The sequence below is a fragment of the Benincasa hispida genome, unplaced genomic scaffold (genome assembly GCF_027475165.1).
Source record: "Benincasa hispida cultivar pf3 unplaced genomic scaffold, pf3_genome.v1.1 HicScf1017, whole genome shotgun sequence".
Classification (NCBI taxonomy): Eukaryota; Viridiplantae; Streptophyta; class Magnoliopsida; order Cucurbitales; family Cucurbitaceae; genus Benincasa; species Benincasa hispida.
The window spans coordinates 15,567-29,807 of record NW_028325320.1 but is presented as its reverse complement, the minus strand read 5'-3'; the positions used below and the strand labels follow the sequence as shown (position 1 = coordinate 29,807).

The 14,241-nt window shown below is 35.4% G+C and overlaps 1 protein-coding gene across 1 annotated transcript; it reads left to right on the top strand.

Moving 5' to 3' along the window:
• Positions 1-213: 213 nt before the first annotated feature.
• Positions 214-13,865, top strand: LOC120069339 (uncharacterized). Its single transcript, XM_090308809.1, is given in 16 exon segments — positions 214-494; positions 746-867; positions 1,245-1,787; positions 2,260-3,453; positions 3,542-3,869; positions 4,110-4,270; positions 4,273-4,394; positions 4,484-4,700; positions 4,789-5,141; positions 5,271-5,807; positions 6,200-7,397; positions 7,566-7,919; positions 9,557-9,794; positions 10,241-12,873; positions 12,997-13,124; positions 13,234-13,865. Coding segments are annotated over 15 exon segments (8,433 nt in total). The 5' UTR covers positions 214-494; positions 746-762; the 3' UTR covers positions 13,556-13,865.
• Positions 13,866-14,241: the final 376 nt, after the last annotated feature.

Below are 14,241 nucleotides of genomic sequence, written 5' to 3'. Positions count from 1 at the left end.
CAAACTTAACCAATAAAATAATATTTTAGGTAAATTGGTTTAAAAATCATAAAATATTTATTTATTAATTTTTTTAAAACAAATTGTTTATATAACTCTTTTAGAAATATTTACAGACATCGATATTTAATCTCTCTCTCTCTATATATATATATATATTTTAAATTAAGAGTTTCATATCACGATCGATCGTCGACATTTTAAAACTTTGTTATCACAAGACATACAAAGACTAAAAAGACCATGCAAGACTGTGTAAGAAAAATTCTTCTTGGCGAAGAAACCGCTGGCTGATCGTACAAATAAAGAACAGTACGAGCCGATCATCAAATCATCATCGTCTTCTTCATTTTGCTTTCTTCACAGCATTTCTCTGAGGCGGGAAAAATCAGACAAATGGTTCCAACAATAGAGCTTACAAAGCAAGAAAACCCTCAAATCCGATTGCATTTTTCTACAAGAGCAAAGACTTGGGTCTTTCCAAGTCAAAATCTGTACGAATTTTGATTGTTTCTATATACCCTTTTCCTCTTTTTTTCTCTTTTAATTTTCTTTTGTACCATTCTCAGTCACCATCACTTTTTTCTTTTTTAAAAAAAACTTATGTTTAATTTCTTCCTTTCTTTCACTTGAAGAATGGTGTGTAGATATGGAGATATTATTTGGTTATTAGTGGTTTTTGTGCCTTTTTCTGAAATGGGTTTGTGAAATGTTTGGTTTCTTAAGAGCATTTTGGTTTTTGCAGAAAACAGAGGAAGGACCATGGATGAAATCAAGAAGGAGAAGAAAACCCATTTGGGGTTGACTGATATTTTGTTTTCTTGGTCATTTGAAGATATTTTCAATGAAAATTTGTACCAAGATAAGGTTTTTTTCTCTCATTGACTTGTTCTTTTACCAATTTTCTTTCCATTCATTGTGTTCTTTTCTTGTTTGATGCATTGAGGGCTCTCTTTTTTGTGTTATTTTGTTGATGATAAGCTTTGCCCCATAACCTACTTGGGTCATCTTGGTCTGTTGTGTAGTTTAACTAAATTACTTCCTAAGCATTAAAGTTTAGGTGAGTTTCGATTTCGAACGAGTTTCCTGGCTGTTTGTTATTGTTTACAGTTTTTGTTGGATTCAAAATCATAATGTTGGATTACGTCACTTGGCTATATCATAAATGTATGATTTTACTTTGTAATAGTCTTCAAGTCAGTTGTAAGTAGTTTATTGATTTTTATCTTTTTTGTTTTCAATAGATTGAAATGATTCCAGATACTTTTGAGTCTGTTGAGAGTTATTTTGGGTCATATGTCTATCCTTTACTTGAGGAGACTAGAGCTCAGCTCTGTTCTTGCTTGGATGTGGTTGTTATATCGACTGCACCGTATGCTGAAGTGATTTATTTGGAAGAGTGTAAGCCGTATGATACCGGATTGTATGATTGCAAAGTTGAAGGATGGAAGAACAAATTCAACGGGAAGGAGTCATACAAAGTCTTAACTGGAGATGTATTTGTTTTGGCAGATGTCAAACCTCAACTTCCTTCAGATTTGCAAAGAATGGGAAAATCTTGGAGTTTAGCCACTGTTCATAAAATCTCAGAAAATGATGATTATGAGGATAATCTCACCTCCACTTCTTTTAAAGTAAAAGTATCAGTTCAGAACTCGGAAATAATCGATAAATTGATGTTTGTGGTCTTTTTGTTCAACATAGTCCCAAGCCAAAGAATATGGAATGCATTACACATGAATGTAAATTCTAATATTATCAGGAAACTTCTATGCCCCCATCCATTGGTGAGTGACTTTTCTGGTAAATTTCTGTGTTATTTGTTTGTTTTCTGGTAAAAAGATGGAAGGATTTGTTTTAATTATTATATAAAAATAAGTAAAAATTGTAAAAGAAGGGAATATAGAAACAGAGTAGTCTGTCATGTTATAAAAAGATTACAACAAAAAATTTCATTGATTTCAGATCTTGTTTAACTATAATTACATAATAGACTGTGGAATTTGCACCAAGCAAGAGAGACATAAATGGTATCATCTTATAACTTATGAAGATTTGTTTTGCATCTCTTAAAATCTTTGGTTTTCCCTAACCAAGAACACCAAAATAAAGTTAATCTATTATTTTATTTATTATCGTTATTTTTTTTTAATGCAATCAAATTATATCTCATGTATGAATTCTATATATCGCAAATGTTTGAACTCCTGCATTTCTTGAGAAGTAAGAAGCTACCTTTTTATATTTTAGGAAAAACAGGATGCTGAAGATCACGACATGTCTAGCCTTCTGGATCAAAATTTGAATTCCAATTTTCTCTCATCATTAAATGCCTCTCAAAGGAGAGCTGTTTTGTCATCCCTTTACAAAGTGAGTTTTGAGCGTGAATCTACTGTTGACCTTATATGGGGGCCACCAGGGACTGGGAAGACGAAGACTATAAGTGTGCTGCTTTTAAATCTAATGCAGAACATGTGCAAAACTATCATAGTCGCTCCAACAAATGTTGCCATTGTGGAAGTTGCCACACGAGTCCTTGATTTGGTCAAGGAGTTGCAAGAAATAAGATCTGGAACAGATTTATACTATTCTTTTGGAGATATTCTTTTATTTGGGAATAAGGAGAGACTCAAACTTGGCTCAAATGTTGAAGCAATATATTTGGATTATCGAGTTAAAAAACTTGCAGAGTGCTTTGGTCCCCTCACCGGTTGGAGGCATTGTTTTGCATCCATGACAGATTTTCTTGAAGATTGTGCTTCTCAGTATGACATTTTCTTGGAAAATGAACTAAAACAAAAATGTGTTGATGATGAAGGAACTGATGAAGAGGTCTGCATGAGGAAAGCCATAGATGACACGGTGGCTAGCAAATCTTTTCTTGAATTTGCAAGAGAGAGGTTTATGTCTGCTGCATCTCAACTCCGAACGTGTCTTGCAATCTTAAGTACTCATTTACCTAGGAAAGGCATTTTGGAGCATGGTTTGCATGGCATGGTTTCCCTTTCTATATCACTCGATTGCTTTGAAGGTTTACTGTTTCGAGAATCTGTTGTTTCTAATGTACTTGAGGATCTTTTTAGACGTCCTGTTGTTAGTGAATATCTCTGTACAACATCTACTGATTTTATGTACCTGTTTAACATGACAAGAAGTGGTTGCCTTTCTGGTTTGAAATCTCTTCATTGTTCCTTCGCTGAACTTGAATTTCGGGTTGAAAGCAGTTTATCGCTCGAGCAATTTTGCTTTCAAAATGCTTCCTTGGTCTTTTCCACTTCTTCAAGCTCGTATAAGTTACATTCTAAGCCGATAGATCCTTTCAAAGTAATAGTAATTGATGAAGCAGCACAATTGAAAGAGTGCGAGTCAGCGATTGCATTTCAACTTCCAAATATTAAGCATGCTGTACTCATAGGTGATGAGTGCCAATTACCAGCAATGGTTAAAAGCAAGGTAGAATACGTGAGCTTACTATTTTCTTTGTTAACAATCACCCTTTTCTAAACTTGAGTTCTAACTTTTTTACTCCTTTCATTTAAAGCTTGCTGATGTTGCTGGCTTTGGAAGAAGTTTATTTGAACGGTTTAGCTCTTTGGGCCATCCTAGACACCTTCTCAATGTGCAGTACAGAATGCACCCATCCATAAGCTTCTTTCCAAATTCGAAATTCTATTTTAGCCAGATCGTGGACAGTCCTAATGTTCAAAGTTCAAACTATCAGAAGAACTATCTTTTGGGATCTATGTTTGGGCCCTATTCTTTCATAAACATAAAGTATGGAAAAGAAGAGAAAGGTGATATTGGACACAGTCGAAAGAATATGATCGAGGTGGCTGTCGCTTTGAAAATTGTGCGAAGTTTGTACAAAGGTATGTCTAGTTTGACTTTTATGAAAGGTTGAATGACTCCCTTAAGATTCTAACAATAGAAAATTCCATTGAATTATCAATTAGATGAGAAGCAACCTTTCAAGGGTGTTAGGAAAAAGTTAGAATATCCGCATAGAAGATTAGAAGAAGTTAATTATATGAAAAATACGATAGAATGGTTAGAAGAAATCAATTTTCTGACTGTAGTTTGTATTTTTGGTTTCATCACTGTTCCTACAGCGTGGACAAGTTCAAAAGGGAAGCTCAGCATTGGTCTTATCTCCCCATATTCTGCTCAAGTAACTACAATTCAAGAGAAAATTGGACACAAGTACGATAACCTTGATGGCTTTAGAGTGAAGGTCAAATCTGTTGATGGCTTTCAAGGTGGCCCAACCCAATAGATGGCTTTCAAGGTGGCGAGGAAGACATAATCATTATTTCAACCGTTAGATCAAATAGAGATTCTTCAGTTGGATTCTTATCTTTTGATCAAAGGACAAATGTTGCTCTTACAAGGGCTAGGTGATGTTGATTACAATTTTTGCTTTGTAAGTTTATATTCATCTTATCTTATATTTGGAGAATACTTACTGGCCATGGGTATGCATCAGATATTGCCTGTGGATACTAGGGAACGATAAAACGTTGTCAAATAGTGAGGCTTCTTGGGCTCATTTGGTCTGCGATGCTAAGGATCGTGGCTGTTTCTTCAACGCCGATGATGATGAGAACCTAGCCAAAGCTATAGTGGATGTAAAGAAAGAGTTTGACCAACTAGATGATTTACTGAAAGGAGATAGTATTCTTTTCAGAAACGCAAGATGGAAGGTTCAGTACCAACTGAGTTTCTCATTAGTTATTTTTTCATTATTTATTCTACTAACTTTTTTGCTATCTCTTATTTTTACATCTATAGGTTCTATTCAGTGATAGATTTTTGAAATCTTTCAAGAAATTGTCAACAGTTGAGATCAAGAAAAAAGTTCTAAATCTTCTACTAAAACTTTCCAGCGGTTGGAGGCCTAAAACTAGAGATTTAAATTTGGTATGTGGGAGTTCAACAAGGATTTTGAAGAAAATCAAGGTCGAGCGATACTATGTTATTTGTGCAATTGATATAGTAAAAAAGTCAGCGTACATGCAAGTTTTGAGAATTTGGGATGTCTTGCCATTGGAGGATATTTCAAAATTGGTCAAATCTCTTGAGAGTATATTCAACTCATACACTGATGAATACATCAATCTTTGTCAAGAAATATGCTATGATGGGTATGTAGGATTGTTGTGGGGACATCTCTTTTAATGTTAATAAGAAAGAATTTTTATTTAATATGGTTCATATCTTGTGGTTTGCTTCAAAATGGTTTCTCAACTATTTGGATTTTCTTTCATGAATAGGGATGTTTTGGAAGTTCCCAAAACTTGGGCATTCATGTTGGAGCTTGTACGGTACAAGAGTCGCATTGACAATTCAAATGGGGACAACTTACAAGGTGCTGCTTATGATGGCAGAAGTTATGTTGAGAATTCAAAGGTCAAAGAGAGCTTGTTACTGATGAAATTTTACTCCTTATCATTTGGTGTGGTGAGCCATTTGCTTTCGGATAGAGATGGCATTGAGTTGGATCTTCCATTTGAAGTAACAGAAGAAGAACTCGAGATAATTCTTTATCCCAGAAGCACTTTCATCCTTGGACGGTCTGGAACTGGGAAAACTACTGTATTGACCATGAAGTTGTATCAGAAGGAAAAGTTGCATTATTTGGTTTCAGGATCCTATGGAGTTGAGGATTGTGCGAGTTTAGAAGTTGGTCGAAAAAGTGAGATTTCAGAGATTCCAGCCAAGGAAAATGGTGCTGTTTTGCGGCAGCTTTTCCTGACAGTTAGTCCAAAACTTTGTTATGCTGTCAGACAACATGTATCTCACTTGAAAAGGTAGGACATGAAACATAGAAAATGTTGCTATTATCTGTCTTTTTTTGTCTTCCCTGTCTGACTAACATTAATACTCTCCCTTCTTTGCATGAGATTCATTTGAAAGGATTAATTTTATGGTAACAAGTTAGATAGAATTTCAACCTTTTTTTTTTTTTCTGTAGTTTTGAAACTAGATTATTGTTGTCACAAGACATCAAAATGAAGAATGATCATATCAAATACAGCCATTTCTCTTTCAAATCACTTAGACAATGGTATTTTGAAAATAGATAAAATTATAATGTAGCACTGTTCAATCTTAATATTCTATTTCATTTATAGCTTCATTTTACTTAACTTTTTGATTATGTTGTATTGAGTTTAATGTATTTTACTCTTATCATTAACAGCCATGCTTGTGGTGAGGATACTAAGAGAACAACTGCATTTGACATGGAAAATATGGATGACTTAGAAGCACAATTCATGGATGTCCCAAATTCCTTGGCTAATATTACAACCAAGTCATATCCACTTGTGATAACTTTCTACAAGTTCTTGATGATGCTGGATGGAACTTTGCACAATTCATATTTTGAGAGATTTTGTGATGCAAGACAACTGGTATATGGTCAAACTCACGGTTCAAGATCTATTGCATTGCAATCTTTTATAAGAAAGAATGAAGTTAATTATGATCGATTTAGTTCTTCTTATTGGCCCCATTTCAATACCCAACTCACCAGAAAGCTAGATTGCTCCAGGGTTTTCACTGAGATTCTTTCACATATAAAAGGCGATCCTCGAGCCATTGATGCAAGTGATGGAAAATTAAGTAAAGAGGATTATGTTTTACTGTCCCAGTGTCGAACATCCAGCTTAACTAGGCAGGAGAGAGAGACAATTTATGATATCTTCCAAAGTTATGAGAAGTTGAAGATGGAAAATAGAGAGTTTGATCTGGGTGATTTTGTTATTGATCTGCATCTTCGCCTTAGAATTCAAGGATATGAGGGTGATGAAATGGATTTTATTTATATTGATGAAGTGCAGGATTTGAGCATGAGTCAACTCGCTCTTTTCAGTTATGTCTGCAGAAATGTTGAAGAAGGATTCGTCTTTTCAGGTGATACAGCTCAGACGATTGCAAGGGGAATTGATTTTAGGTTCCAGGATATAAGATCTTTGTTTTACAAAAAGTTTGTATTACCAAAGATAAGGAGTGGGGGTCGTGAGAGAGAAGATAAAGGACACATTTCAGAGATATTTCATTTAAGTCAAAATTTCCGAACGCATGCTGGAGTTCTTAATCTATCACAGAGCGTAATTGATCTTCTCTATCATTTTTTCCCACAATCGATCGACATTTTGAAGCCTGAGACTAGTCGTATTTCTGGGGAATCCCCCGTGCTGCTCGAATGTGGAAACAATGAAAATGCAATTAAAATGATCTTTGGAAATAGAAGTAATGTTGGCAATATGGAAGGATTCGGGGCTGAGCAGGTAATATTGGTGCGTGATGAATCTGCCCAAAAGGAAATCTTGAATATTGTTGGAAAGAAAGCACTTGTCCTTACCATTATGGAGTGCAAGGGACTCGAGTTTCAGGTAAAAACATCTTTTATATTTTACTATAAGATCAGATGGGATTTTCTATGGTAAATTCTCATTCCACTCAATAACATAGTTAAAAAAAAATTAGCTAGGTTGTAGCAGCCTCATTGTCTAAAATTCTTTGATTTGAAATTCCTGTTTTGTTCATGCTTCTACTTGTAGGATGTGTTGTTATACAACTTTTTCGGTTCCTCACCATTGAAAAACAAGTGGAGGGTTATTTACAATTATATGGAGGAACTAGGCAAGCTGGACTCCAGCTTACATCAGTCTATCCCTCGATTTAGCAAGTCAAAACATAACGTTTTGTGCTCTGAGTTGAAGCAATTGTACGTTGCGGTGACTCGTACGAGGCAGAGACTTTGGTTTTGTGAGGATACAAGAGAGCATTCTGAACCTCTGTTTGATTATTGGAAAGGAAAATGTGTGGTGCAAGTTCAAGAGTTGAATGATTCCCTTGCACAATCTATGCTAGCTTCGAGTAGTAAGGAGGATTGGAGGTCACAAGGGTTTAAGGTTAGTATATTTTTTTATTTCTAATTCTGTTGATGTTAAGATAACATAGGAAATGTAATTAGCATGGAACTCTTTGATTGTGCTTTACTAGGTGGTTACTAAGTGTATATATATACACACACATACATACATACATACATACATGCATACATATATATCTTTCTAGTATTGATTTTCTTGCTTACATGCATACATATATATCTTTCTAGTATTGATTTTCTTGCTTTGATCCCACTTTCTATATGGAAACATACATTGAATAGAAAATGTGTTGCTCAACCAAGTTCTTGGTTTGGCTTGTCAAATTACTTTTAAAATTGCTTAAATAAGTTTTCTTTAACTTATTGAAAACACTTACTAAATTTGCTTAAATACGTTTTTTCCTCTCAATCTGTCTCTTTATGTCCTCTTTTTTATATTCTTTCTGCACATACAATTTTTCTTTCTAATCTTTCAAGTTCTCAATACATTTTGTTCTGTTTTCTATTTTTTTTTTTTAAATTTTAGAATCTTAGAAATATTTGATATGCTTGATCATTATAGAAGTATTAAGGTGTACAAAATTACTTCTTAAAATCTTAAACCAAACATCAAAGTGATTTATTATTAAGTACTTTGTATGAATTATTGAAAAATAAAAGGAAAAATAAACACCAGGTTTATGTGGAAAACCCTAGGTGAAGGAGAAAAAACCAGATAGGAGAATTTTATTAATTTTTTATCACTTACAACACACCCAAGTCTTAGATATAAATAGATCTGACAGGAACCTAAAAATAGTTGAAACACGTAAAAAGACTAAAACGCCCCTAGAGTAAAAACCCCTTATTTCAACACTCCCTCGCAAGTTAGGACATAAATATCGATAAGGCCCAACTTGCTAACACAAGTGTGGAAGCCAGCTGCCGGACACCAGTCGGTTGGGTCTGAATGGGTTTCTGGAGAAGAAATGGCTTCTAGAGAGGCTGCGGCACGGTTGGGCTTCCAATCGGCTGCTGTGGTTTGAGAATCGTCCTAAGGTAACGATCAACGGTAGCCTTTATAGCAGCGGCGTTCGTCTCTTCTGCGTTGGTCCATCCCCTGTTAGGGTTGATGATTGAATTTCTTCTATCGGGCCTCGGGTTTCATCCCCTTGTTCTGATACCATATTGAAAAATAAGGGAGGGAAAAATAAACACCAGGTTTACGTGGAAAACCTTAGGTCGGGAGAAAAAACCACGATGGGAGAATTTTATTAATTTTTTATCACACTTACAACATAACCAAGATTCATATATAAATAGATCTGACAGGAACCTAAAAATAAAAGGAACACATAGAAAGAGAATCGCCCCTAGGGTAAAAACCCCTTATTTCAACATGAATAATGTTATTTTCATTATAGCACTTATTATTGAGATAGAGCTTCTAAATACGCTCTAATTTTCCTTTAGCTAAAGGGCTTATTAGAAGAAAAACATTTTGCTTAAATACATCAGTCTAGAAGATCATCCAAAAGAGAGAACCTATCTCCCAAAGTCATGCATATATACCTTTTCTTGGTGCTGTATGATGTTTGTTTTCCTTGTGCAAGGTTGTTAGAGATTTATTTAGATTATATACTTGCCCAAAATCTACTCTCTTTATCTTTTACACAGCTATATCACGAGGGCAACTATAAAATGGCAACAATGTGTTTTGAAAGAGCTGAAGATAGTTATTGGGAAAAAAGATCCAAGGCCTCTGGTCTTAGAGCTTTTGCAGAGCATATCCACAATACCAATCCTGTAGAAGCTAATGCAATCCTCAGAGAAGCAGCGATAATATATGAAGCAATTGGGAAGGCTGATTCTGCTGCCCAATGCTTTTTCGATATTGGAGAGTTTGAAAGGGCAGGCAAGTACAATCTTTGCTACTCATAAAATTTAGTGTATCAATTTCTTGTTTTAGAAAAATTTCACATTGTTTGTGGATGTAAGACAAATAGAATTTGAATTTTCTTTATAACCTGTCATGCGTTTACAACTTGTTTGTTTGATCTTCTTTCAAGTTTCATCTACTGCCCTAATTGAAAAGCAAAGAGTTTATCGGTGTTTGTCAGTTTATACAATTAATGAGATGTGGCTAACTACTCCATGCTGGTGATTGGTGATGTTTGTGTCAAATTTTGGTTTTAAACGTTATTAAACCAAACTTTGTGATGTATAGGCAGGTTATTATGTTGTTTGTTCATTGATGGTAGGATTCATTGTACAATGATATTCTTTCCCTTTCTCCTTGTGTTTTCGTAACAATTGTTGTTTGGGTTATAAGTAGTAATTAAAAAGCTGTAAATTTTGTAGGGGCGATTTTTGAGGATAAATGTGGGAAACTAGAGAGGGCAGGGGAGTGTTTTCATCTAGCAAAATGCTATGACCGTGCTGCCGATGTTTACGCTAGAGGAAATTGCTTTTCTGCATGTTTGAATGTTTGCTTGGAAGGGAAATTGTTTGACATTGGTTTGCAATACATTTTATCTTGGAAACAAGATGCTGGATGTGATCACCATGGATTCAAAAGTGAAGTAGAGAACCTTGAACAAGAATTTTTGGAAAAATGTGCTCTTCATTTTCACAACTGTAAAGACAGTAGATCCATGATGAAGTCGGTTAGAAGTTTTCGAACTGTGGATTTGATGCGTGATTTCTTGAAGTCCTTGAATTGCCTAGATGAGATCCTTTTATTGGAAGAAGAGCTTGGTAATTTCTTAGAGGCAGTAAAGATAGCAAAGTCAAAAGCTAATTTACTTCAAGTAGTTGATCTTCTAGGTAAGGCAGGAAATTTTAGTGAGGCCTCCATGCTTCTTGTACAATACGTACTTGCCAACTCTCTTTGGTCTCCCGGAAGTAAAGGTTGGCCCTTGAAGCAATTTAAACAAAAGCAAGAGTTCTTGAAGAAGGCCAAGTCCCTAGCAGAAAATGAGTCAAAAAATCTATACGACTACATATGCACAGAGGCAGACATTATATCGAATGAAAACGATAACTTGGAAGCTCTGGCAGGATATCTAAATGCGGCTGAAAGCCACAACAATTTTAGAGGTGAAATGATAAGTCTTCGAAAAATTTTGGATGTTCATTTGAATACATCAAAATACACTTTGGAAGATGAACTGGTTTCTGATCTAACCAAGCATTCGAAAGAAATGGTTTTGAAAAACCAGGTGTCTATTGAAACTTTGGTTTATTTTTGGCGTTGTTGGAAGGATAGAATTTTAAATGTCATTGAGAGCCTTGTGTGTCTTGGTGGGAATGATGTCGACCCTTACAGCGAGTTTTGTTTAAACTTTTTTGGTGTTTGGAGGCTGAACAATCGTCACATATTGCTAAACTCAAATGCTGATTGGGCCAAAAATGTGGATGAAAGATTCTTTCATAGGAATGGGAAGTTGGTTTCCATTGATGCTACTCAGTTTTCTTTATTTACCAAGAACTATTGGTCTTCAGAATTAAGTACTTCTGGGCTCAAGGTTTTAGAAAAGCTTGACTACCTTTATAAATTCTCCAAGAAAAGTCGGCTCTCCACATTTCTTTCATGTAGGCTTCTCACTCTCATGTTTGAAGTTACGAAATTCCTTCTAGAGAGCACACATTTGAAGCATGGATATCATGATAAGCAGATGCTACATAGATTCTATAAAATGGCAACTTGGGAAATCCAAAGTCATCTTTTCCCATCAGATCATCAAGTATCTTTGAAGGAAAATTTAATATGTCTAAGACTTACCGATGTCTGTCAGAATATGATGGCCGAAACTATCATGGAGAATGTTCAGCTAACAATTAAGCCAACTTATGGCCAAATTGGAAGGGTTGCAATGTTGATTTTTGGATCTATAAAACTCGATAAGAAATTGTGTGTAAATATATTGAATTGGTTGCGAGAGAATCCTCCTTGGAGTGCATTCATTCGAGAACTTTGTGAAAGTAAGCGTGTAGGAAAGGAGCCGAGAGGGAACCCTTCAAAAGAAATTTCTTTGGTGTGGAGGTTTCACGAAGCTCTGAGAGACATGTACAATGCAAATTGGGTCCTGGAGCGAGATTTTATTTCGCCTTTCTTTTTCATGTACCTTGTCGAGAGGCTTTTGATCATGGTATCATCCATGAAGGGATACTTCATCACTACAAAATCCTCTTTTATTGAATGGCTTATCTGCCACAAAGAAAATTCCAATTTAACTTCCATTTTAGGAGCTCAAACGCGACATTCCTTTCAAGCTCCTGTTGGAACTTTGGCTAATATTCTGCAACATCTTCTTTTCGACATGAAAACAACAAAGGATTGGACAAGAAAGACACATCCAAACTTGAAGGAGGACTACCCGATATTAGTGCGGAGATTGGTTGCTGTCATATGTTTACTTCATCTCAACTTTGGCATTTGCTTTGATGTACTCCGCAATCTGCTTGGTCGCAACTACATCATTGAACATTTACCTCGGGAGTTTTGTGACGCACTTAAGAGAAAGAGAGGTTTTTATGTACCAACTGAGAATATAAATATGATTGCTGGATTCTTCAAGGGAATTGGAAACCCAATGGTAATTGTTAGTTCAGATGGAAATTACAAGCAATTCATTTGTAGAGATGCAACCCTTGTCAACTTGAAGATCAACCATTGTATCGACGACATAATGAAGGTTTTATTCCCAAAGGAAGCTGAAACTTTGCAGCATCGAGCCAACACTCCCAAAGTTCAAGACACTACTTCTACTACCGGTGGAATACAATCAGTAAAAGGGTGTGATCCAGGTGAAGTTATCCAGCTTCCATCTTCTAGCTTGGCTTTATATGAAAACAAGGAGGTGAAATCTGATTATGAAAATGAGGGAAATTCACCTAAGCCTGCTGGCTTTTGGGAAATGTTTGAAGCTTTGACGTTGGTAGAGAATGAAATAGATGGAAAGAGCAAACTGTCAAATGCCTCGAAAGTCAAGGTAATGAATTTTGGTAATTAATCTTAACACTCGTGGTTGTTTTTTCCGACATCATCATATGAACCAAGTGAAAGCATCCAATTGAAATTTACTTGATACTTTTTCTGTGGTTTATTCTTGCAGATGGATGTGGAACAATGGCTTCAGCATTTAACTGCTGCAAGAAGCAAATCAGAGAAAGAGATTTCTTTTGAAGAATTGGATGGCTTGCTTAATCAATTAAATTTGCTGTCTACTGCTTTAAGCATGAGGTAACCAACTTTATACACTCTCTTCATATAAGCCTTAATTTAATATTCTTCCGCTTCTATCATTGCCTATCGGTGCTAACATTCCGCTGTTAAATGAATTTTATATCAGTGAGCCGGAGGAAAATGTAACTCAAGCGATATTGATTTCAAAGAGTTTATATTCAAGGAGGATGAAGTTAGAGCCTATGTTGACTAAACTACTAGATGACGATCCTAAAATGGAAGTAGGTCAGATGTCGGGTATCAAGAATGTCGAAGATGATGAGAATGTCCATCAAGATTGTAATGATAGCAGCCCTGAAGAATGTAGAGGTGTGGAACGTGTGAAAGCTGAACCCAGTTTGTCCCAAGCAACGGATAAGAAAGGGAAAGGGAAATGGAAAGCAAAAGGGAAAGGGAAAGCAAAGAAGGGGAAAAGTCGTAAAAAGTAAGTGAGAATCCAAGTGCTATACTCTTAATTGGACTGTTTTTTTTGAGTTCTGTTTTGTAATATGCTATGAAACTATGAATGAAATACAAATTCAAAGAGCATATTTGAATGTGATGTGGGGCATTTTTTCTCCAAGGTTAAGGGATAAGTTAGATGTTTACATGGTCACCCATCCAAAGGCCTTAGAGGGGTTTGAGCCAAAAATTCAGAGAGGAGGGTATCTTTATTGGAATCCCATTCAAATTTATCGTAGTGTAAGTGCACATTGTAAACAAGTATTAAAATGTACCCCAAAAAGTTGTTTTGTGCAATTTAAGTTCTATAAGCAAAATTCTCAAATTGCATCAACCAAAGAAATAGTTGAGGGATGGTTTGTGCAAGTAAGTAATAAATGTATGAGTTGAATATGTACAAAAGGTGAGTTTGTTATCAATAGTCTATTTATATGTTCACAAAATATATATATATATATGCACATATGTATGCATACATGTATATATGAACGGATAAATATGGGTCACTTTTATGCATACAAAAAGATACTGTTCATTAAAATAGTCAAGTTAGCCTTACCAAGTAACTGCAAATATTACCTCTTCCTAAACTATGGTGAGATTGTTAAGAAGCAGACAATCTTCCAATTGCCTATGACAATTAGGTCTCTAAATATGATACGATCATCCTCAA